General features: G+C 41.4%; 1 protein-coding gene and 1 long non-coding RNA gene across 11 annotated transcripts in view; one reads left to right on the top strand and one right to left on the bottom strand.

The window, feature by feature from the left end:
• The window catches only part of QKI (QKI, KH domain containing RNA binding), a 162,895-nt gene extending 155,002 nt beyond the window's left edge, over nucleotides 1–7,893 (bottom strand). For all 8 annotated transcript variants that reach the window (XR_008462318.1, XR_008462319.1, XR_008462320.1 and 5 more), the window contains exon 1: nucleotides 7,124–7,893. Coding sequence is in view for 5 of the 8 variants with exons in the window: in XM_054162768.1 (XP_054018743.1) it covers nucleotides 7,124–7,265 (142 nt within the window). In the remaining 3 variants the exon portion in view is untranslated. The remainder of the gene's footprint in view (nucleotides 1–7,123) is intronic.
• Nucleotides 7,894–8,236: 343 nt separating this feature from the next.
• The window catches only part of LOC128897305 (uncharacterized), a 48,677-nt gene continuing 33,593 nt past the window's right edge, over nucleotides 8,237–23,320 (top strand). The window contains exons 1-2 of one of the 3 annotated variants that reach the window (XR_008462315.1): nucleotides 8,237–8,488; nucleotides 9,100–9,250. This is a non-coding gene — a long non-coding RNA (uncharacterized LOC128897305). Of the gene's footprint in view, nucleotides 8,489–8,567; nucleotides 8,627–9,005; nucleotides 9,251–23,320 lie in introns of those variants that run through there. The other 2 variants (XR_008462317.1, XR_008462316.1) reach the window with 2 other exon arrangements.

Genomic DNA, 23,320 nt, shown 5'->3' with positions numbered 1-23,320 from the left:
GTACCTTTTTAATGGCAACAACACTGGGGAGCGGCAGCTGTACTAATGAAACTGAATATTATTTCTCTTTAAAGTTGCTGTGGTTCCTCTGCTCATTCAAGCATAAATTGTCTCCAAAGATCTAAGCTCTGCCATTAAAAAGCTAACTCCACTTCTATTAAACATTTCCAAGAAAAACAACCAAAGAACCTCAAACCTGGAGACCTGGAAAACCTGCACAAGGTAACACAGGATATTTGTTCAAGTCAGAAGTATAAATGTAATGTTGCTTAACTTTCAGCAACCCAACCTTTTGTCTCAGAGCAAAGGGATCTAATTCAGATTATTAACATTACACCTAGTATCTGTTTCAGAATTCAAACAACAGCTCCAACATCCTTCAGACTTAGACCCTTCCACTACAAAACCATACACTTATTTTACATGGTATTTCTACTGACATAACCAGTTGCAATAAGTGTAGAAGAACTGCTGGTTCTTACTAATTTTTTTTAGCACTGGGTTATTAAATTTCAATAAAATATCAAAATCAACAGCAGATTTGCGGAGTATGCATTCTGATTAGAATCAATACAAAAAATTCACACTGCCTGAAAGAGAAGATGTGAGTTATATTTCAATAAAGACAAGGGTCAGTAAACAAGGGCATTACTTCACAGATTTTCTGGCAAGGCATTCCCCATCTCCTCTCTCTCCCACTTCCTGACATTCCATATAAGCAGTCAAATATAAATTAGTCTCCGTGGCAGACTGCTGCTTTACTTCAGTAAGCTTAAGCTGTCAGGATGGCCTGTAATTAACATTAACACAGGTCTATCTCGTCACAGAATATAGGCCAGATGAGCATCTAATAATATACCTAATTGATAGGCTACCTGTGTTAGTACTCTTTCTGCAATAAGAAGAGAATTTTAAGATTACAGAAAGTAAATTCAAGTGTACTTGCTTTTCTACTGAAAGCTACACAATTCCAATCACTGCAAGTATCCCACTCCTGATTTAGCATTTTTAAGCAAACTAAGATTAAGAAAGTTTTACTAGAAAAAGGACTGAAACATATAATCCCATTAAAAATGTTACTGAACTACAAAAATAACATCCAGCCTTCTCTTCACACAGGCAGGGCTCATCAAACACCAGCAACTTTTTTCTGACTTGACCTTTTCTCTTTTGATGCATGTAGACTTTGTTTCCATAATTAAGACATTTTAAGTGCTCTCTTAAAATCTCTTCCGTGTTTCTCAGTTGGTGGTTTGCTGGGTTTTGTTTTGGTTTGCTTTTTTCTTTTAACTATAATATTAACCAATACATTTTTAGTTTTCCCTTTGTGCTTTCTGAAAGCATCCAGTCACTCCCTCACCTAATCAGCACTTGTTCAGTTGTTTCTAACCACAGAAGGAGAGTTTTATGTAACACTCCTCACTTTGAAAACTACTGTGTACGATGTCAGATGAGGAAAATCCAACCCAATTACAATCTTAAGAAATAGGCAACACTAAAAAAAATTATTAAAAAATGCAAATGGATCTCTCCCAATTTAAAGACAATTAAGTCAGCAGATCCTGCTTAGAATTAACTTTGATTACGGTTACTCTTACTTAGAAACTCTTACTTAGAAACTCCTCTGATAAAAAACATTTTAATAATCAGTTATTGATAAGGAGCGGTGGTCAAAGTGTTTTCAAAATATAAGCTTATAACTGCTTTACAAAGTTAGAACTTATCAGACAATATTACACTCATCTTTTTAAAGTTACACATCAGGTGACTGGGACGCTATAAATGGTGCAGATACAGCTCCAAAAATAACTTCTTTTAAAAAGAACAGAACTGCTGCAAGGGGGAAACTAAGTTTTTAATATCTATTTTTTTTCCCCCAACCAAAACAACCACCCAAAACTTTTTGTAAGCAAAATGTAGGTTTTGGTTGGATGTTATTAGAGGCTTACAGAAAATTTTTTAAAAATTAAGATAATAAAAGCAGAACTACAAAATAAAATACCCAACAAATAAAAACAAGCCACACCTCAGAGCAACTCTTAGGAAGTTTTTGAACACAAAAGTTCTAGAAGCTTTACAACCTCGTTATCACAACTATAAACCAGAAAAGCACCTCAGACCATTATCTCAAGATTTGGAGATGATTAAAGAAACAGATTCAAAACAGCACTACTGACAAAAAGTACTCAATGCTCTTGTCGCATTCTGGGTTTTTTTGTTTTGGTTTGGTTTTTTTTTAACACAAAGTTTAAAAATTCATCTGAGACTCTGGCCAAATATCCATTATAAGGACTTTATCCCCAAAAAAGGCCAATCTTCTATCTTTGCATTAAGCAGTATGGCTTGCAATTAACAACAGGGGTTTATTGCAAGATCTGATACAACTGAAAAACGGACATGCTAATGCAGCCAATGCCCCTTCATCAAATCTGACAAGTCAGCAAAACCCCAGCTAAACACAGGCTACATTTACATAATCACAAACAATAAGGTCATGTACAAAAGTAACTAGATAACTTCTCAGGGAGAATATATTTATAACAGAACCCAGTTCTTTGGTCTTAACTCATGCAGACATTTTGTGTAAGAGAATGAAGGAGACTGACAGGAAAACTGCAGTTTTGGCCACTGGGCTCTGCAAGTTCACATGCACTTCTCTCAAGAAACACAGTAAACAAAGAAAGCAGCTTTCAAGAAAAATGTATCCTTCTTAATCCCTACCTAGACGTTTTTACAGATAGCTTTGTTTAAGTGCTACTCAGAAAGAGGCAGCCCATTTGACATAAAACAGGATTTATCTCCAAAAACTAGAGGTATTTGCAATTAAATTTGCATTTAAAGGGAGACATTTTAAAGTCGTTTTCAATGTAAGTCTGACAGGAAGGCAGAAGTATTTGAAATCTAATTTGCAAAGGAAAAATAAATTAATAAAAGTTTACATCAATACCTTTTTTTAAAAAAAGTTCACATCAATACCTTTTTTTAAAAAAAGTTCAGATAACGGGTTTGATCTGTGTCTGTTCCCAACAGGTACTACATTCTGACTACTTACAGGTGGTAATATTGCACTACTTGAATCTCAGTTAATAATTTAGTCATATTTGTTCACAATCTGCTGAAAAATAAACCCTAACTACCTCCCTACTTTCAATAGCTGAGAGTGCAACTGCAAGGTTTGAAATGTCTAACTACAATAAAGGCGGCACAACTTTATTCGGTTTCCACAAAGGGAACCATTAAAACATGCAGTAGTCAAAAACAACCCCAAAACAAAAAGCCCCACCAAAAAAAACCACAAACACACAACACACCAAAACCCACACCACAACAGCAACCTACGTTAGAATCACAAGAGTTAGTATTGGAGATGCTGAAGCACCCCCCTCAAAAAAAAAAAAAGGGGGGGGGGGGGGGAGCAGGGGCAAAAAAAAAAAAATAATAGTAATTCAGGTCACATTTGATGGTAGAAACAATTACAGGAAATATGGCCTATTCCACATTCAGGAAGAGCCCTCTCTTCCCACAGGTTTGCACTACTCTGATAAAAACAATCCAGCTTCCTCGTTATTATGATGTGCACTTTAAACATCCTTGCTAATCCACAAAAGCCTTATTTATACACAAGAATTTGAAAGTACACATATGCAAAAAAAAGTTACCTCAACAAAACTGACTTTCATATTTTACTATAAAGTAGCTATTTTTAAAAAGTAAACAGCTTTTTTCCATATACCTCACACATTTAAAGTAATCTTCAAAATCAAATGTTGCAAGGCAGAAAACCAAATTAAACAGTAAAATTTTTAAAGATGAAACACTAGGATAGAATTCAGAAAGGAAAGTATGTTTTCGATAGCACAAACAGTACAGAAACAGGCAAAAAGTAGACATACATTCCAAAAACTAGATATTAAATGCCCTGTTCACCTAAACTGACAAGTCCTTTTCTACCTTGTTGCATACAACTACAATAAGTAATCACAAGCTCAATTGAGTTTGGTTTTTTTTTAAAACACCATCATGAAAAATAAACAAACCTCAACATTTCTAGTAGAGAAAGGAATCCCATGTTTTATTTGTTTGCATTCCTATGGTTGTGACTATTTCTTCAATTTGATAAGCACAAAATAAAAGACAAAAGATGATCATAATATTATTCTTCTAAAGCATAAACAAAAGCTTCAGGAAAATGGTTGAATAGTTATTTAAAAAAATAAAAATTAAAAAATTACATCAAACCAACCAAACACCTGCCCAAAGCACAGAACTGGAATAAATAAACCAAACTGAACGGGAGACTACTAAAAGAGAACATGAAAACTGTAACTTTATTTTTAGATAACATTTTTTTGGATTTGTAGATAATACCCCTAATATTTAGTACTGTCAAATGTGCCATGAAACAACTGATGAAAACTATTAAATACTATACTTTTAAGTAAGCATTGTAAATCGTACAGATCTCTCGGGCCAACTCTAGTTTTCTACTGCTAAACCCTTCTGGACGATGTCAGTATAGCATAATAGTTCAAGATACTTAACAAGGCACCCCTTTGTTAAGCAGCGTAGGTGTTTTCCAGAACAACAGTTGTTCCAACTTCTCAACTGCTAATCACGACTGACTGTTCCACCTATACTATACGGTTTGTAAATATACAATATACGTAAGACCACACGAATACGGATACCAGCACAAATCCACAAGCATTTCATCATTCTTTAATATATTCTAACAGATTTGTTCATTTCACTACTCAAATCAGTAATGGTGTTCGCAGGCCAGTCTCACACCTCGGAAGAAAAATAACTGGCGCCCCTTAGTGTTCAAATTTTGAAGTCTTAAAGCTATTTGCTAGATTTTCATGAAACATTTTTTTCAACATTCCAAAAAGTTTTCTGCCTCCACAATACTTTCACCTAATTGCCAAAGTAAACAGGAAAAGCAGAAAAGCTTAAAGGGGTAGCAGACTTCTTCCTGACAGTATTTAGAAACACAGATTGTATTTTATTTTTCTTTTAAAGAGTGTGAAGAACAGCTCCAACGCAATCCTTTAACAGATTCAGCAGGAGTCTCCAGAACTCTCAATATGGAACCGTACAGACTTCACAGAACAGATTTGAAGAGCTTTCAGTATTTAAAAATACATCAAAAGATAAAAGGATTTCAGCCATTCCTTTTTCAGCGTCCACTTCATATCGGAAAATGTTTTTCTATCTTTTGTTCTCTGACAAAATAAAAAAAAAAGCACCAAACAACAGGTTTCAGGCCTCCTCTGGACAAAAACATTAAGCTGAAGAAATGCAGGAATTTAAAAATCCAACATCAAGCCTCTGAAAGACTCATTTGTGCCAAAAAAAAAAAAAGTCTTCTTGGTCAGGTTTCTCTTCGATGTTTATTGCAAATCTAACTATTCTGAAGAAGTTGCTTGCTGTAGTAACCCAGAACATAAGTTTGAAATAGTTATACTTTCCACATCCAAATTTTTTCCGATATAAATTCAAACTTCACCAATGCTCTTGAAAATAAAAATAGAATCTCCCAGTATATCACTTCCCACAGTCCATGTTTCAGTATTCCTTCACTGGTTTTTGTTTTTCCTCCTTTAGCATTATTTCAGAAGGTAGCCTTTTCTCGATATGCTGGGGTTTTGTTGTACTACAGCCACTATCTCATTTTTACAGTCTTGGGAGAGGGCGGGGAGTTGTTCTACCAAATATAACCATCTCTTTGATCTTCCGAGGTCAACAACTTCCCAAACTTCTTTTAGTGAAGAGTAATATGTCCGCAAACAAGACTACTAACTCAAAATCTCGAAATTCAGCTTTTCATGCTGCAACTCACAAGTTGAAACAGTCTATTTTATGATCTTCGCATATTTCGCAAAGCTATCAAATACGATTAAAAAAACAGGTCTCTAACTCTCCAAAAAGTCTAGTTTTATGGTATTAAGAAAGGAAATGCTTAAAAAGCATAAAGCTAAACCTTGTTTTTAACACAGTGGGTCTGTGACGGTAGTGGGAGGACGTACGGGACGCATTAAGTTCCCAGTACTTCGGTTTTTTGTTTTTTTTTTAAAGTAAATATCATTTATTCGTAGAAACGAAACCTTAAAGAGCGCTACTGGGGTGGGGGGGAGGGAGGGGGAAGTAAGGGAGGGGAGAGAGGAGGCCAACCCACAGAAGCAGCCCCTCGCCCTCCTAAGGAAGGAGCGGGGTGCAGGGTGGCAGTGGATGTTTGGCAGAAGTGGACGACGCAATTTCGTAATTTTTTTTCCCTTCACTGTAAGTCACAAGTAGGAGTTTTTCAAGTTAGCTTCTTTAAAAGGTAAGAACAGCTGAAAGAAAAAGCAATGTTTGCTTTCCTTGTAATACAGGAAAATTATAATTAGTTTGTGGCTAGTTTGGGGTGGGGTAGTGCTGGAGCTGAAGAAAGAGCTCAGCCCCTCCGTCTTAGTCATTCAAGTTCAAGCAGCTTCCAGAACAGCCAAATCTCGAAACCAAACACCCTCCTAACTCTGCCCCTCCCCGACACCCCCACACCCACCCAGCCCCCGGCTCGGGGCCCTCCGTCCGGGCCGAGGAGCACTCCCCGAAGGGCGCCGCACAGGACCCCTCTCCGCGCCGCCGCGGGAGGGGAGCGCCGCGCCGCCAGTCAGCCTTTCCCCTCCTCCCTGCCTTCCCCCAAAGCACATTCCTGAGCTCCTCTCCTCGTTCCCTCCCCTCCGTGCAGTTGTTACCCTTCCCCCGGTTTTGGGAAAACGGTATGGGGAAAGGAAAAAGAAATAATAAGGGGAGGGGTAACCCCACGGGAGAGCAGGGACGTGTGCGGTCAGGCTGCCTCTTCCCCCTCCCACTCGCTCACCGAGCCCCCCGGCACCACACGGCAGAAGCCAGGGCGTGGGGAGCCCGCACTTCCCCTTTGTTTTAGCCTCTCCAGCCTGGAGCCGAGAGCGTACCGAGAAAAGCGGGGAGAGTGAAACAGGCCCCAGGCTCCCCCCGCCACCCAGCCGGGGTTGGGGTGAGGGGCCGAGCAGGATCCCGGGAGCGGCATGGAGGCCCTAAAGGGGGAAAGCAGGACAGGGCGGCGGAGCGGGAGAAAGGGCGGCCAGGCGAGCGCTTTTACCTTCGTCCAGCAGCCTCTCGAGGTGGTTGAAGATCCCGCAGAAGTTGGGGAGGCTGCTCATCAGCTTCTTGTCGTTCATCAGCTGCATCAGGTAATCAGGGCTCGGCTTCGGCTTCTCCTTGGTTTCCATTTCCCCGACCATATTCCAAGCCCGCGGAGAAACGGCGAGCGCCCGCAGCAGCTCCGCCGAGCAACGCGACCGCGGCACGGGGCGCCCGGCTGGATCCGGGCGGGCAGGGAGGCGGTGGGGGAGGGGAGGGGGCGGGGAGGGGAGCTTCCCCGAGGAAGGAGGAGAAGGAGGAGGATTCAAATCCGGAGACAAATGTAGACTCGCCGCCGAGTCCGAGGGACCGAAAAAAAAGAGGAAACTCAAAAGAACCCCCCGTGCGGGCTGCGCCTTCCGCCCTGGGCACAAGGACCCGCCGCCGCCTCTCGGTGCCGCCGCTGCCGCTTCCCTTCTCCGTGCGCCCTCGGCCGGCGCAGTCCTCGGTGTGTCCCCCCTCCTCCGCCTCCTCCGCCCGCGCACACACACGTTGAGCCCGGCTTCTCCTCTCGGCGCTGCCCCCTGTCTCCGCGGCGGGGGAGGGAGGGAACGAGCAGGGCGGGCGGGCGCTGCTGGCGCGGCTGCCGCTTCCGAACAGCCGCCGCTGGTATCTCTCCGCTGTTGTTGCCGCCGCGCCGCGCCTGGCGTGTTCTCCTGTCCGCCGCCCGCCCGCCCTCCCGCCGCCGCTGCTGCCTGTGGCTGGTGAGTCTCAGCCCCGCCGCCGCCTCCTCACTTCTCCTCAGTTCGCTCCAGAGTTCGCTTCAGTTCAGGCTGCGCTGGCAGCAGCAGCAGCGGCGGCGGCAGGAGGGGAGGGGGCAGGGCCCGCGAAGGTGGGGACATGCCGGGGGGTGGGCCCAGAGGCGGAGCGGTTGTTACTCGATGGGCGGTGGCAGCGGCAGCGCCACTTGGTGGAGCCAGCTGTTGCTCCTTTTCCGCTCCGGGGCCCCGGGGCGGCAGTGGGGCGGCAGCAGAGCGGCGTTAGATGGCGGGGGAGGGGGGGCGCGGAAAAGAGGCTAGTGGGCCGAAGCGGGTTTTCTCTCCCCGACCACGCCCCCTCCGAGCGTCTCCGCGTGGGAAAGCGGCGCAGGCGCGCGGCGTCGCGTGCTGCTCCCGCGCGCCTCCCCCTGCCCCGCGGAAGTACGCTCGTGCACAGAACTCTTCCAAACAAAGTCGCGTTGCTCTGCCGGTGGCGCGGAGGAGGGGGGAAGTGCGGAGCTAGGCCACGTGACACTTCGGAGGTGGGGAGAGCCCCACGGAGGCGCGCGTGCGCCTGCTGTTTACAGTGTTGTCGCGTCGCGCGGCCACGACCTCGCGCGGTACAGGTAGGCAGCCTGCGGGGGAATGGGGGAGGGTGGGGGGGGGGGGTTCGTTACATCGCGCATGCGCCCGAGAGCGGTGGGCGTTGCGGGTGGCGGAGCGGCGCGAGGAGCGATTTCTAACCCGTTAACGGGGCAGCGATGGTGAGAGGCGAGTGTGGTGTGGCTATGAGGTATCGGTATAGAGGGTTCGTTCGAGCAGCGAGTCCTAACTAGCTTTGCGGGAGGGTAAGGAGGAACAGGCTGGTAGGATCTGTTGTTCTCTCCGTTCTCTCCCTGTCTTGGCCAGGCGGCGGGAGCCCGCGTGCGTCGGGAGCGGTTTAACGGCAGGCTTCCCAGGGGTGCAGAACGAGCCGGGAGCTGTCTGCAGCTGTCTGTGCTGGCAGCGAAAGAGAAACGCGGGCTGTAGTGGCCCAGCCGTGCTCGCGCCCCTTCCCTCGCGCGGCCGCCCCTGGAGCAATGACGGCGGCTCTCGCCTGCGGCTGGCGCTGCGCCGCGCCGTGCCTTATGCGCGTGGCCCGGCTGCCTGCCTCGGCCGTTCCCTGGATTCTGGTCGCGGCGCTGCCTTTCCACCGTTGCCTCACCGGCAGGTAGTTAGGCACGTTTGTTGCTTACAGGGCAGCGTTGTGTTTTGACATCAGCCATGGCTTGCTTCACGCGTTTGGATGGGACACGGGATGAAAGAACCAGTATCCAGCAGCCACAACCAGAATTGACGTGTTCAATTCGCTGTCGCCGCAGAGGCAAAGCAGGGCGACGCGATTGCTTGTATGTATTCCTTGTTCCCCACGCTGCTACTTGGTGGTTTTGTTTGATTTTTTTAATACTTAAAAGATCGTCAGAAAGCTTTGATGCAGTTTTTGGTAGCTCGATAGAACTTGATACAAAGCTACATAAAAATCGTTTAGTTTGCCTCGGACCGTCGTTTTCAATAGAACCTAGGTATAAAGTCCAACTAGGCTTGAAGTTCTGTACAAATTCAAATGTATTTTCATAGATACTGTATAATATTCGAAGAAACTTTAAGTATTAGGTTAACTGCGGTGAGCAATGCTTCCAAAACTAGAAAAAAGGACAGACACGTTGTCATCGTGACAGATGCACTGTTTTGTCGGGTATTGTCAAGCAGTGTTACTCTACCTGAAAGGTGTGCGTGGACAAAAATGTAGGAAAAGTATACTTTTCATTGTAAAAGTGCTTTAAATTATTGCATTCCTTCTAATGTCTATTGTATTTTTCTCCTTGAAACAGGCCATGAGAATTTTCATTTTCTTTCGAGGCTTTGTTTACACTAAAACTCGGCAGCTTATATAAGTCAGATTTGTTGCTTCCATCGTTTCAAAAATATATATTCAGCAAGAAAATACTGTCTTTGCTGTCAAAAAGAGAGCAACGTTGCAAACCATTTTTTTAAAAAATACAAATTCTTGGCATGCCCAAGGCACACTGCAGTATGGCTATGAATGAAGTAATAGTTTCCACTTAGTAACAAGATTGGGGTTTATTTTCACTTTTCCAGCTTCGTTTTAAAATTGTGACAAGCTAAAGCACGACCTTACATGTTTAGCAAAATGGTCATCCTTTTATTTATAAAAGTCTGAAAGATGATGTGTATTTTGTAGTGCTTTATTTGCTGATTTTCAGTGCTGAGAAAACTTGCTATTGAATCCTTCAGTTTGATTAACAACATCAATCAGACGACAGGTTTTCATCTTAAAATTAGGTAAACTTAGATAATGTTAGAATAATTGTGCTGGACTAACAGTAAAAAACTGCATATGGATACATTTTTTCCAGAAGATCTAGTACAGCTGTTCCCATACTGCTTCATTACTGCTTCCAATGCTTGAATATGAGCAGGCAATACAGAGTAAGAAATACCAGCACAGGTTGTTGTGCAGTAGCTATCACTTGTCTTACCTGCTAACAGCACCAACATAGCTTATCCTAAGATATTTTGCACTTATTTACTGGAGAATAAGATGGTGCACAACAGCAATTATTTTGGGATGCAAAATTCAAGCTCTAGTTTGCTCTGTGTTAATCTGAGTTATTTTCTTGGTCTGACTGGAACAGAAATTGAGGCAAAGCTAAATGCTGAAGCTGCCAGTGTGATTAGGCATAAATGACTTAAGAAAAATTACTATCCTTGATTTTTCCATAAACATTTCAAGACACTGGATGTAAATCATTGTTAAAAAGCCTTTGGAAAAGCTGTATGCTTTAACAAAATGTCTATAACTCAAAGTTAGTTTTAAATACACAAATCAGCATGATCTCTTCATTAACTATACAGTAAAAACAACACACAAAAAAGCTACTTAAAAGCCCCTCTCGGTATACCTTCCGTTCTTCTCTCTGCCTTTACTTTCCCACACTTTCTTCTCCCAGGAAGAGGTGTTTTAAGAGTACCTGCAAGATGGAAGTTCAATTAGTTCTGGTTAAAGAGCTGGGAAAAGGTATAGCTCACATCAGCACTGGTGTGTCTACAGCCTGATCTAACAGGCACTAGAAGTCCTCTTCCATTGTGTTGAACTTTGTGACTTTCCCATGGGGGAAGGGAGAGTAGGCAAGGAAGGACACAGGGCTGGGTAAGCAGGTCTTGTGAGAGGAAACGTTGTGCAGTTTTTGTCATGAGTGGGGAGTAGGAGTTTGGTTGGTTTTTTTGAAGGTAACCAGGTCTTGTGGGCACGTAAGGTTCTTTAGGTAACTACCTAATGCCTTAACTTCTGTATGGATGCTAACAGAAGTTCTTGTGTTTAACTTACGTTTTCATCTAGATAGTCTCTCTTGTTTCATGTAACCTGTAGCATTCTCTAACAGCTTCTCTTTTAAGGTGAACTTTTATTGCGTTAATCTAATCTTGAAGTAAGAATAATCATGATAATGCCAGCAGCGGCCTCTGTATATTACAGTAAATGCCAGCAATGATCATAAAACGCAAACTCAATTACTGCTGTAACATTCATAGCTGATAGCACCTTGGGAAGTAGGAGAGCTAAAGGCTGGTGGCTACTGGAAAACGTACTCTCGTTGGCTGTTAATTTCAGGATTTCTGTTGACCAAATCATCAGTATATACTGTTGGATGTCATTAGCCTTCTGTAGTGCTGCCTGTAACAGGAAGGTCGTGTGCTGTACTATTCTTTAAGGAAGAAAACAATTCTTCACTTACCCATTACAGTTACTCAAGAACAAAAAACCACATTCTCAATTCAGTATTGAAGAGTGTACCAAGACTGTACTGCTGTAACTAGTGCAACAGTCAGACATGGCCACTACTAGATGGAAAGCTGAAATTCAGTCATCTCTGCAAGCTGATAAACACATTAACAGAATAAGGTCTAGGGGCAGACTAAATACCTCAAGAACCAATTATATTGAAATTCTGTGATGTGTTTGACAACAAAAAGGCTGCCCGAGGAGGTGGTGGAGTCACCATCACTGGAGTTGTTCAAGAGGAGACTTGATAGGGTGCTTGGTTGCATGGTTTAGTTGATTAGGTGGTGTTGGATCATAGGTTGGACACGATGATCTTGAAGGTCTCTTCCAACCTGGTCTGGTCTATTCTATTCTGTTCTGTTCTATTCTAAAACCATATTTCCTTCAAAACAAAGCCAAACCAACAGGTAGTTTTTCAAACAGAAACCATAGTGCATCATTCAAAGTAATAAGCAGATGGTATGATGTTCACAGTCTAAAAGGGGATATTTCTGAGTGCTGTATGTTGTTTAGAATAGATAATGCATAAATTTGTCCACTATAGGTAAGTGATTGCTGAAGAAGTGGAAGGTTTTAAGCACATCTTAATCTGGGAGAGTTCAGATTCATCTCTCTTATACTTCAGGAACCTAAGATGTACAATTGTGAAGAAGGGTGTGCTAACCCACACTATCACTCCTGTTAGAGCTGGCCATTCCTCAGGTTGGAATAAGCCAGCAGAAGGTATCTTTATGATTATCCATTTGTGCATGAGTAGGAAGAGCTGTGTTCTCACTGTTCTTGGGGCTGTGTCCTAATTATGCAGTCATTAAGTTGGGGGGAAAAGAAAATGCTAAGCTAAACAAAAAAGTGTTTTCTGCCTTTGAGCTATATCTTGTACCTGGCAGTTTCCTTAGCAAGTTATTCCACATATCTTAAGCTACTGTGATAGGATACAGCTACACAAATGGAAGGACCTGAATTCTGCTTCATGGAATTTCACAAGCATTTTGTTTAATTCTTAGTAGTTAGGGAAGGCATGGATAGCTCTGTGTTGGGTTTTGTCATATCTAAATACCAAATAATCATGGTTGTGTGTGAAAGATGGGTAAGTCAATATTTAGAAGAATGTATTACATTACTGTTTAAGTTTGCCATAGATTAATTGCTTTGTAGATTGTATTTTTAAGTAGATAATTTCAGTGGATCTGTAATGTCTGTTTGTGCTGTTTCTTCATCTACTACTATGTGGACTTTTCTCCAGAAAAGATAGCATTCTAGCAATAAGAAAGAGTGTGTCTGTCTAGAGAGGGTGATAATTTCTGAGCGGTCTCCGTGCATTATTTTTGTGCATTTTACTGTTGGATGATGGGTAATTAATATTCTAAATAGCTTACTGAAAGAAGCCAAATACTGCTTGAAATAAACTGTGCATGTTTCCAGACTTCCTAATCCCTTTGCACAGCTTCAGTTAGTATACTAGATATACATTTCCATTTTGTACAGTCACAAAATTACCCCTTCAGTTATACAGCTATAGGCTTTCATAGGGGAGAATTTCAAATTGCTTCTGGCCTGTCATTTTTGGAAAAAGTCCTGTATTGGAAACACTACATGAGCCAGCCTGTGCCACACATTGCAGAAATGAAAGTAGCACCAAGTGTGTATTGCTGTAAATGCTGCCTAACTGTGGATTCACTGAGCTGATCATTGTGAAATACAATGTCTGTCATTGGAGTCCACGTAGTACACATGGTAGTTTAAAAGACACTCAATACTAATTTCCATATATACCTGTTCCCTTTTTTTAACCTTCTATCCAGTTTGTACTAGATGGCTAACAACATCCTGCATTTTAACAGATGCAGTCATCTCAACTACAGTAGTGCCATCAGTAGCTATTTTTATTTGCTGCATGTAACTAAAAATGGGTTGAAAGACACATTTCTGTGTAAGATGTGTAATCAGTATTTTAATTTTCACCATTGATGTCTTTGCACCTCACAAAGTTCGTGTCAGGGAAATTTGCAGATTTATTTTGGGAACCACAGTGGCAAATAGTTGACAGTTAAACTTGTAAGTTCTGGTTTATAGGTGCACCATCTTCTGGTAAAATACCATAGTATATTGATTGTTGTTGAATATAAATGAAATGCTTTTGGCCCTTAGGTTTAAACTAACCATTCTTCTCAATTACTACTAAACCCAAGTAGATCTTAAAATGTAATTGATGCATTATTTTAACTTCTAGCATACCTGAAATACAAATGTATTCATATGTATACTTACACGAGGGATGGCTAATGGTGTGTTGCTTATGCTTCTTAACATTCAGTACTGAAAAGGCAGCAGTTCCTACCCAAGGAGCTTATATTTAACTGGACAGAAAATATCTAAACAAATTAGAATGAAACTTTAAACTTTCTAGTAATGAGCCAGTAATTACACTTTGTAGTAAAGTACTTCATATTTCTTGGATGAAGGCCATTATAAAAGTACAGAGAATTACTGCTTAAGTACTTGAATACATTCAGGATTTCTTCATAGAAACAGGAAGCATCCCAAAATTCATGCCATCTTTCTGGAATTTGTAGGCTGGTACATCGTAATGCCCTATTATACCATCACCAGAGCTCAAAGGACAAGTCATAACAATCAGTAAAACATGACTCTTGGGCTCAAAGCCAAAAGATGAGTGTTTCTGGGCTGTTAGCTAATCTAGATCTGACTCGTTTTGAAGAACAGTCATTTCATAAAAATATATGATCTTATTTATCTAATACTGTACCTGATTATTATTTAAAATCCGTTCATTGCTCAATTACAGCGATTTATTGTTACAAGTTTATAAGGACAATAAAGGGTGGGATTCACATGCCTATGGTATTCCACTTTAATTTCCAGAAGGTTGCTTTACTCTCATAGTTCTCGTATCACATCTGCCATCTCCACACATTTTGGACATCTGAAGTGGCCACGCACTCATGAATGGTCAGCTGACTCTCACTGTAAGGGTGCATAAACAGTTTCTATTAGCTGCTGGGTTGTTTTTTTTTCAGAATAGTTTGAGCAACAGTTTGGGTTCAGGATTTTGGCAACTAAATTACTGTTGAAGGTAATTCAGTCTTCCCCTAGCTTTAGCTTTCAGAATTGTTAGTATTTTGTATTCATCAAGTCATTGTATTGGGTAGACCACAGAATAGAGGGGCAGGGAAATAGGCTGACAAGTTCACTGTGGTGCAAAACATGTGCAAAATAGAGTAATAGCCCAGATTTAGATACAGTGGTCTGGTAAAATCCCTGCAGCTAAATTTGAAGTGGTCTGGAAATTACACTGCTGGCCATCTCTCAAATTCTCATAAATCTTCATTGTTATTCTCAATCTGAAATGTTTTGTGATTGGTCTCCCAATTGTGACTGAAATATAGGGAAGAGAAACATAATGCATTTCTTGTAGATTCAAATTGTTTTGTACAGATCCAGTTCACATGAGTCTAGATATTTCTTTTCACTTGGAACATGAGAAGTTTCCGTGTACATGTTACAACTTTTCTTACAACATGTAGGCTTTAAGGCTGTTTTCTCAAATAGGCATTATAACATTATCTCTTATGGTATTTGTTAATAAATGCTTGTTTGAAAGTTTCATGGGCAGTTTTCTTCACCTTTCAGGTCTTTCAGTAATTTCTCAAGGTAAAAAGGTGACATGCTGATTATGGGTCTTTGGTTTTGCAGAACAGGTATGTCAGTTGTCTCCATGGCGTGCACACACCCCCACTGCACACACCAAATCCTTACAAAAGTGAAGAACTGTTACCCTGTAAGGAGCATAGAAGTGCAAAAATAAGTTTCCCAGAGAATATACTCTCCCATCCAGTTGGCATAACAATACTGTTTTGTTGTGTATTAACAAATGAATATTTGGTCTGGTCTGACAAAAAGCTCAAAATTCTAAGGTTATGGCAAGAACTCTAAAGAAAACATAAAACTATTTTCCTGCCTTGCCTCAACTAACTTTTAATTTTTGCAATTCTATTTCAATTAAAGGTCAGCATGAAAACAGGTATTAAGTAATCCAAATTAGGCAGCCTTCCTTCTTACCCTTGTGAGAGGTCTGAAAAGGCCCTCTTATTTCAGAAACTGACAAATCACTTCTCTGAGGTGGAGAAGAGGCCCTACAGTGTTTTGTAATCTAGATTTTTATACTTGCTTTTTAAAAGTCAAAACATAATTGGAAAGCCAATCCTCATGACAAAAGAAGGTCTTTCCTATTAGAAAGATAAAGTATACACCACTTCCTGGGTTTCCTTTCAGGTAGTCCTTTTAGAGCTATCCATCTAATTTTCATTACTAGAAGCATAATTGATCTTTTATCCCATTTTGAAGTTTGAATGCACCTGTCTTATAGGTCAGTAGTGAAAATAATTATCTATCACTGTTGGTCTGTGTAGGTGGAGTCCTTTGTGTTAAAGTGACAATAGTGATCAGTGGGGAAAGTCATAGCAGCTTGCTCAAGCCTCTACTTGATGCCCAGGCAATAGGGTTTTGGGGAGTTCTGGTAACAACAAATCAACAAGCAAACACCCCCCAAAATAACCCCAAACTCTACTGCCAAAACATAATTAAAAGAAAAAAAAGAAGTTTATTTCATTTAAGGAGTCTGAACTAGAGATTAATTTGGAAAAAAAAAATTGAATTTTTTTATCTCAAAAAATAGAAGATTAGCAATGTACAAAGATTAGCATTGTAAACATATGTGAATAAAATTACCATTTTTCATATAGTATTAATGTAATTCTCCTGTTATTCAATTCATATGTTTGATGTGGAGCATGATGAATTGAGTGAGTTACATTATTTCATTCTTTGTCCTCACAACAACCAAAAAACCTGCTCTCTTGGCTGCTTATGATGAAAAATTCTGTTATGTACGAAATCATTATTGGTGCCTAATTACAGACTACTACTCAGTGGCTTTTATGGGCCTTTGTCTGAAAAGGATACCTAAGCACAGCAGTCCAGTAAATAGGTGTAAGTAATGTGAGGTAATCCTTCAAAATTAATTTGATCTGAGACCACGCAATAAAAAAATTACTGGGATGCATTAAATAGTCACGTATGCACTTGGATTCAAGAGGTTCCTTCCAGTCTAAACAATTTTGTGACTCTTCAATTATGAAAATACTAAATGCCACATTTTATTGGTGATCTATTCTTTTATCTGTAATTTTGGTCTTTTTATGATGTTTGTTAGAAATAGTGGAGTTTTAGTCAAAATTCTGTGTCTTTGTAGCCGCACAGCAGGTATTACTATGCTTTAAGCCATCTTGTGAACTCGTTACCACTCATTCATCGGTAAGTTACCTGCAAGTGCTTTCCATATAACCTAGTTATCCTTTTAGGTAAATGTTTTCGGTTTGTATGTCAGTGTGTGGGCCACAAACAAGTAGAGAAGCATTTGGAAAAATTTCTCCGGTTTTCAAAACCTGAAATATTTTGCTTCTTTGGAAAAATTACACGATAGAACAAAACTAGGAAGAAAGCACGCACATCCTTTGCAGCATTGTCTTTATAAAGCTACTCTGTTGGGTCATGCGCAGAAAACAGCCAAGCACTGGGACTGGGTTTGTATTGACAAGAACAAGATGAATGGCCCCCTGGAGACTGTGGGGTTTGTATGCTCGTTTCCACCACCTTTTCATCCTTTTGTACCCCTTCTCAGTTCATATGCAGATTAACTTAAACCAAGTCCTCACTAAATACTCTTTTTCACTTCAGTTTTGGAAGGTAGATGGAGAATCTAAATATTTATGAGGCTCTTTTCCTCTGGTTTATGATGCACTCTTGTTGAATGTTGAGAAATTACGTTAATGAATGCATGCCTGCACACACAGACACAGAAACCAGGCAAAAAAAACCCCCACAACACACAAAGCATTGTCAGCTCTAATGTCGGTACTTACTAAAACAGTTCCCATGGAAAAAAAAGGGGAGGGGGGGCAAGGAGATTTAAAAATCTGTTGCCAGGAGAAAAATAAATTGTATGGCTGAGCACAAAAGAACAAAGTTTCATCTTGGCTTTCCTCAGCTGCAAAAGTAACTCATTTGAGCTCTGAATAAATTTGAAATAAAACATGTTAATTGAAAAATGAAAGCTTGTCTAAAGTCTCAAATGGGTGTATGTTTTCAGTCATGAAGAAAAGGTGAAGCTTCAGTCCTGTACAAGTTTCCTGCAACATCAGTAGTAAAAAATGTATGTATTTTTTTATATGATAAAAAGTGTAGTTGTATAATTGAGGTACAGGTCAATTAAATGAAACTGGTTGCACTAGATTTTGCCAACTTCAGTACATCTATTTAAGAGGGTTAGATTTCATGAGATTGAGGCGTTTTCTGATAATTTTTTTGATCCATAGAATTTACTGAGATTATAGCTGGATATACTAGAACATGAACTTGTTTTCAGAATGTGTAGTTGAAAACTAACTTAAGAAACATTAAGACTGTTGCATTAAAATACTAGAACTGACATACGCTTATATTATTTTAGTACTGTGCTGACAAGACTAATCTTCTCAGCCTTTAATCATCTTCACATTCTTTCTACCCCTTTTTATTCTCTGATTCACACATAGCTGTGCCAGACAGAGCCCTAACTCATACAAGTGGGACAGTAAATTCTTTCATATTCATGAACCAGAACGTGAGATCTTAAAATGTGCTTTTGTTCTGTCATTTAAAAAATTACTGACACAATTGCCGAATGTTTACTTCTAGCTTTTCAATTACAGTAGTATTTCACTCTCTAGGCTTTGGGTTTCATATTTATGTCTATCTGAATTTCATAAAACATTACCCAGTAAGTATGTTTGTCTTACTGTACTTTGTTTTCAAGGTATTCAATTTCATGTGTAATTAAATCCAATAAAGCCATCTACATTCCATTTATTCTGAAGTTACTGTTTATGATCTTCACATACTGTCTTTGTTACTTTCAGTGACTTTGCCTGTAATACCAAAGGATTAAGTGAAAAAAGTTTTGATTAGTAGATCCTAAGACAGTAAAATTGTACATGACCTAATAAAAAAAAATCGTATTTTACAATTGAAATGGCATTGGTTTTGTTTAGCCTTTCATCCTTTCATCTGCATTTTCTTCCTGCCTTTTTTCCCCCCTGTAAGTGTACACTGCCAGCTGCAACCATACATATAATTTTAGATATTGTTGAAGTACTCCTTAAATGTAAAAGTGATCTAAAAATTTGTCCCTCTTACCTGTGAAGATTTCTAACTTACCTGGATTTTTCTGGGGGAGGCCTCTTTTATTCTGTGGGTGAATTTCAGGGAAAGGAAGAAGGATCTCCTGTATGTGCACATGTACAGAATACAATAGATTAATAGGTGAATGAAAAAAATGCATCACGGTGTTAAATCTTGGAAGAATAGAGCAGGAGGGAGATAAGCTACTGAAAAAGCTTTGACAAAGTTAGGCATTGGAAGGAACAGAAAATCTGGGGGACAACGCTGAAGAGTGATGTAGTGGTAGGAGCAGACATTGCAGAAAGCTTTTATATGGAGGGCAATAAGGGAAAAAACAGTTGTGAGAGTCCTTGGCTTCAGTAGGGTTGGGGATTTGGGACTCCCTTTAAGCTATTTAATGCTCCCAAAGAGACAAGTGGCACTGAAGGAAGGTTATTGAAAGTAGTTCTTGGGGCTCACTAAGGTAGATGAACTATAGGCCTAAGACAGGAAGCAAAAGGCCTTTATTCAAAAGACCAGAAAAAGTAACCCACAATCCCAAGTGGTTGTAGCCCACTGGAATGTCATATTAATGATGAGGAAATATGCTGTCTGGCCAAAAGGAAATGGCACAGGAAAATACAAGAATTTGAAAAGCTAATGGTTGTGAGGTAGGTATGGTAGACATGTACACAGCACACTAAAGTTGAGAACAAACATTCTCCAGTCTGAGCTGTGAGGAGCCAGAAAGCCCTGTTGAGAAGAGGACTCCTGGCCTGTGTATCAGAATTGTTAGGGTTGGAAGGGACCTCAAGGATCATCTAGTTCCAACCCCCCTGCCAAGGCCAGAGCCACCTCACACTAGATCAGGTTGCTCAGAGCCACATCTAGCCTGGCCTTAAAAACCTCCAGGGATGGGGTTTCCACCACTTCCCTGGGCATTCTGTTCCAGTGTCTCACCACCCTCGTGGTGAACTTCTTCCTAACATCCAATCTGAATCTACCCATTTCTATTTTGTTGAATTCCCTCTAGTCCTATCGTTACCTGACACCCTAAAAAGTCCCTCACCAGCTTTCTTGTAAGCATCCTTAAGATGCTGGAAGCCCACAATAAGGTCTTGGAGCCTTCTCCAGACCAAATAGTCCCAACTCTCTCACTCTGTCCTCATAGAAGAGGTGCTCCAGCCCTCTCATCATCCTCATAGCCCTTCTCTGGACACATTCCAGCACCTCCATATCCTTCCTGTAACAGAGGCTCCAGAACTGGATGCAGTACTCCAGGTGGGGGTCTCACCAGAGCAGAGGGGGAGAATCACCTTGCTCAACTTGCTGACTATTCTCTTGATGCAGCCCAGGATATGATTGGCTTTCTGGGCTGCAAGTGCACACTGCTGGCTCATGTTCAGCTTCTCATCTACCAGCACCCCCAGGTCCTTTTCTTCAGGGCTGCTCTCAAGCCAGTCACTGCCCAGCCTGTATCAGTGCTTGGGATTACCCAGACCCAGATGCAGGACCTTGCACTTGGTCTTGGTGAACCTGATGAGGTTGTCATGGGCCCCACCTCTCCAGCCTGCCAAGGTCTCTCTGGATGCCATCCCTTCCCTCCAGCTTGTCTGCTGCACCACACAGCTTGGTGTCATCAGCAAACCTGCTGAGGGTGCACTCAATGCCACTGTCCATGTTGCCAACAAAGATGTTAAACAAGACTGGTCCCAGTACTGATCCCTGAGGGACTCTGCTTTCACTGGCCTCCACTTGGACATGGACCCATTGACAGCCACCCTTTGGGTGTAGCCATTAAGCCAGTTCTTTATCCACTGAATGGTCCATCCATCAAACCCATACTGCACCAGCTTGGAGACCAGGATGTGGTGTGAGACAGTGTCAAAGGCTTTGCTCAGGTCCAGGTAAATGACATCAGTTGTTCGGCCTTCATCTATTAATGTTGTGACCTTGTCATAGAAGGCCACCAGGTTTGTCAGGCAGGATTTGCCCTTGGTGAAGCCATGCTGATTGTGCCTCTTCATTATTCTCCTACCTCAGCAGTGCCTCCAGGAGGATCTGCTCCATGATCTTACTGGGCACAGAGGTGAGACTGACTGGCCTGTAGTTCCCTGGGTCACCCCTCTTTCCCTTCTTGAAAATGGGAGTTGTGTTTCCCCTTTTCCAGTCAGTGGGGACCTCCCCAGACTGCCATGACTTTTGGAATATAATACCAATTTAGCAACCTCATCTGCCAGTTCCCTCAGCACCTGTGGGTGTATCCCATCGGGTCTCATGGACTTGAACACTTTCAGGTTCTTCAGATGGTCATGAACCTGATCTTCACTCACAGTGGGCAGTTCCTTCTTCTAGTCCCTGCCATTATCTTCCATTATTCTGGGAGTGCGGCTGGAGCCCTTGCCAGTGAAGACTGAGGTAAAGAAGTCATTGAGACCCTTAGCCTTTTCCATGTCACTTGTCATCAGTTTAGCTGTTTCCTTTCTGAGAGGGCCACACCTTCCTTAGTCTTCTTTTTACCATTAATATACCTATAGAAATGTTTACTGTTCTCCTTGATCTCCCTGGGTAGATTCAATTCTAACTGAGCTTCAGCTTTTCTAGCCAGGTCTCTTGCTGCTCAAGCAGCTTCCTTATATGCCCCCCCCATTACAGCTGTCCTTTCTTCCACTCCTTGTAGAGTTTCTTTTTGTGTGACAGGGTGTCCAGGAGCTCCTTGTTCATCCAGGCAGGTCTCCTAGCATTCTTTCCTGCTTTCCTTTTTGTGGGTACATTTTGTTCCTGGGCATGGAGAAGGTGATCCTTGAACACTGAGCAGCTGTCCTGGGCCCCTCTTCCCTCTAGAGCTTTGTCCCACTATACTTTGGCCAACAGATCCCTGAAGTGATCAAGGTCTGAATGCCTAAAGTCCAGGGTTGTAAGCTTGAGATACATCCTCCTATTTGCCCTGAGGATCTTAAACTCTATTGCTTCATGGTCACTGTAGCCACAGTTATCCCTGAGCCTCACATTGGTGACCAGCCCTTCCCTATTGGTGAGAACAAGGTCCAACATATCACATTTTCTCATTGGCTCCTCCGCCATTTGGAGGAGGAAGTTGTCATCTATGCATTCCAGGAACATCCTGGAATGCTGGTACCTATCTGTGTTCTCCCTCCAGCAGATGTCAGGGTGGTTGAAATCCCCCACGAGGACCAGGGCTTGTGAACATGAAGCCACTTCTATTTCCCTGTGGAGGGCCTAGGCAAATAATATTAGCTAGCTTACATTGATTAAATAGAATGTAGGACACAAAATACTTACCTAAGATGAGTGCTTATTTTCTTCCTCTGAAACCTTTTTGCATCCACAGATTTCTGAACTGTTAGAACAAGCTATGCTTCTAGAAGATGAAAATGCACAAATAATAATGTTTTCAGTGGACTCTTAAAGGCAAGATCACAAACCTACCTCATGATCTTCTGCTTTGTGAAGTTTTGGTTCAAAACTAACAAAGGATAGGAGCACATTCTTCACTGTCCTGCATCAGAGCCCTGCAATGGATTCAGACTTTAGGTCCCAGTGCAAAATCCTAGTTCCTGAAGAAAAAAAAGTCATGGAAGTCACCAAGTCCACAAATCACAGTGCTGTTGTGATTACCAAAGAGGTTAAGATTTCCAACAATAGAAACCCCTTTTGTTGTTTGATAGGTGAAGAACAAAAAAAATAAAATTAAAACCAAAACACACACACACTACTGGAAATAACAGGTAAGTTATCTTGATGCTCACCTTTTGTGCTAAGCACTAAATATTAGCAATCCTCTTTTTCCCCAAGGCTGCTTCAGAAGTGCTACATTTTATATGAAGGCAGTGAGATACAGCCATATGCTTTCCAGAAAAGAACTTTCTTCAGCTCAACTTAATCTTTAGGTGGGGATTTTTAACAAATAGATTCCTGAATAAGTTGACCTTTATTTTATTTCCCCCCCAAAAAATCCCCTACAGCTGATTCATGGCATTCTAAAGGGAATCTACTACTGCCTAAGCTTTGAGAAGTCTAGCTCTTGCCGATGGACTCGGTGATCTTGGAGGTCTTTTCTAACCTGGTTAATTCTATTCTATTCTATAAAAGTGTAACAGAGTCATGTCACAGATTGAAGGTGTGTGTTTGTGGATGGCACTGAGATTGACAACATTTTTGCGAGTTTAATGTATGTACTTACAGCATTCCTCTTTTGCCTGTAAACAATTCAGATGTACAACATGAAAGTTGTTTTCTTAGATACTCACAGATGCTTCGATTTCTGCTGATAGAAGTCCTGGGAGACAGAAAATCCACAAAATGCTGAACAGTTACCAAAGTCCTTAGAGGTTTCTCAAAGGATGTTCTCCCTTAATATTAACAAAAAAAAATATGG

The sequence above is a fragment of the Dryobates pubescens genome, chromosome 6 (genome assembly GCF_014839835.1).
Source record: "Dryobates pubescens isolate bDryPub1 chromosome 6, bDryPub1.pri, whole genome shotgun sequence".
Taxonomy (NCBI): Eukaryota; Metazoa; Chordata; class Aves; order Piciformes; family Picidae; genus Dryobates; species Dryobates pubescens.
This window is presented reverse-complemented; position numbering and strand designations above follow the sequence as displayed.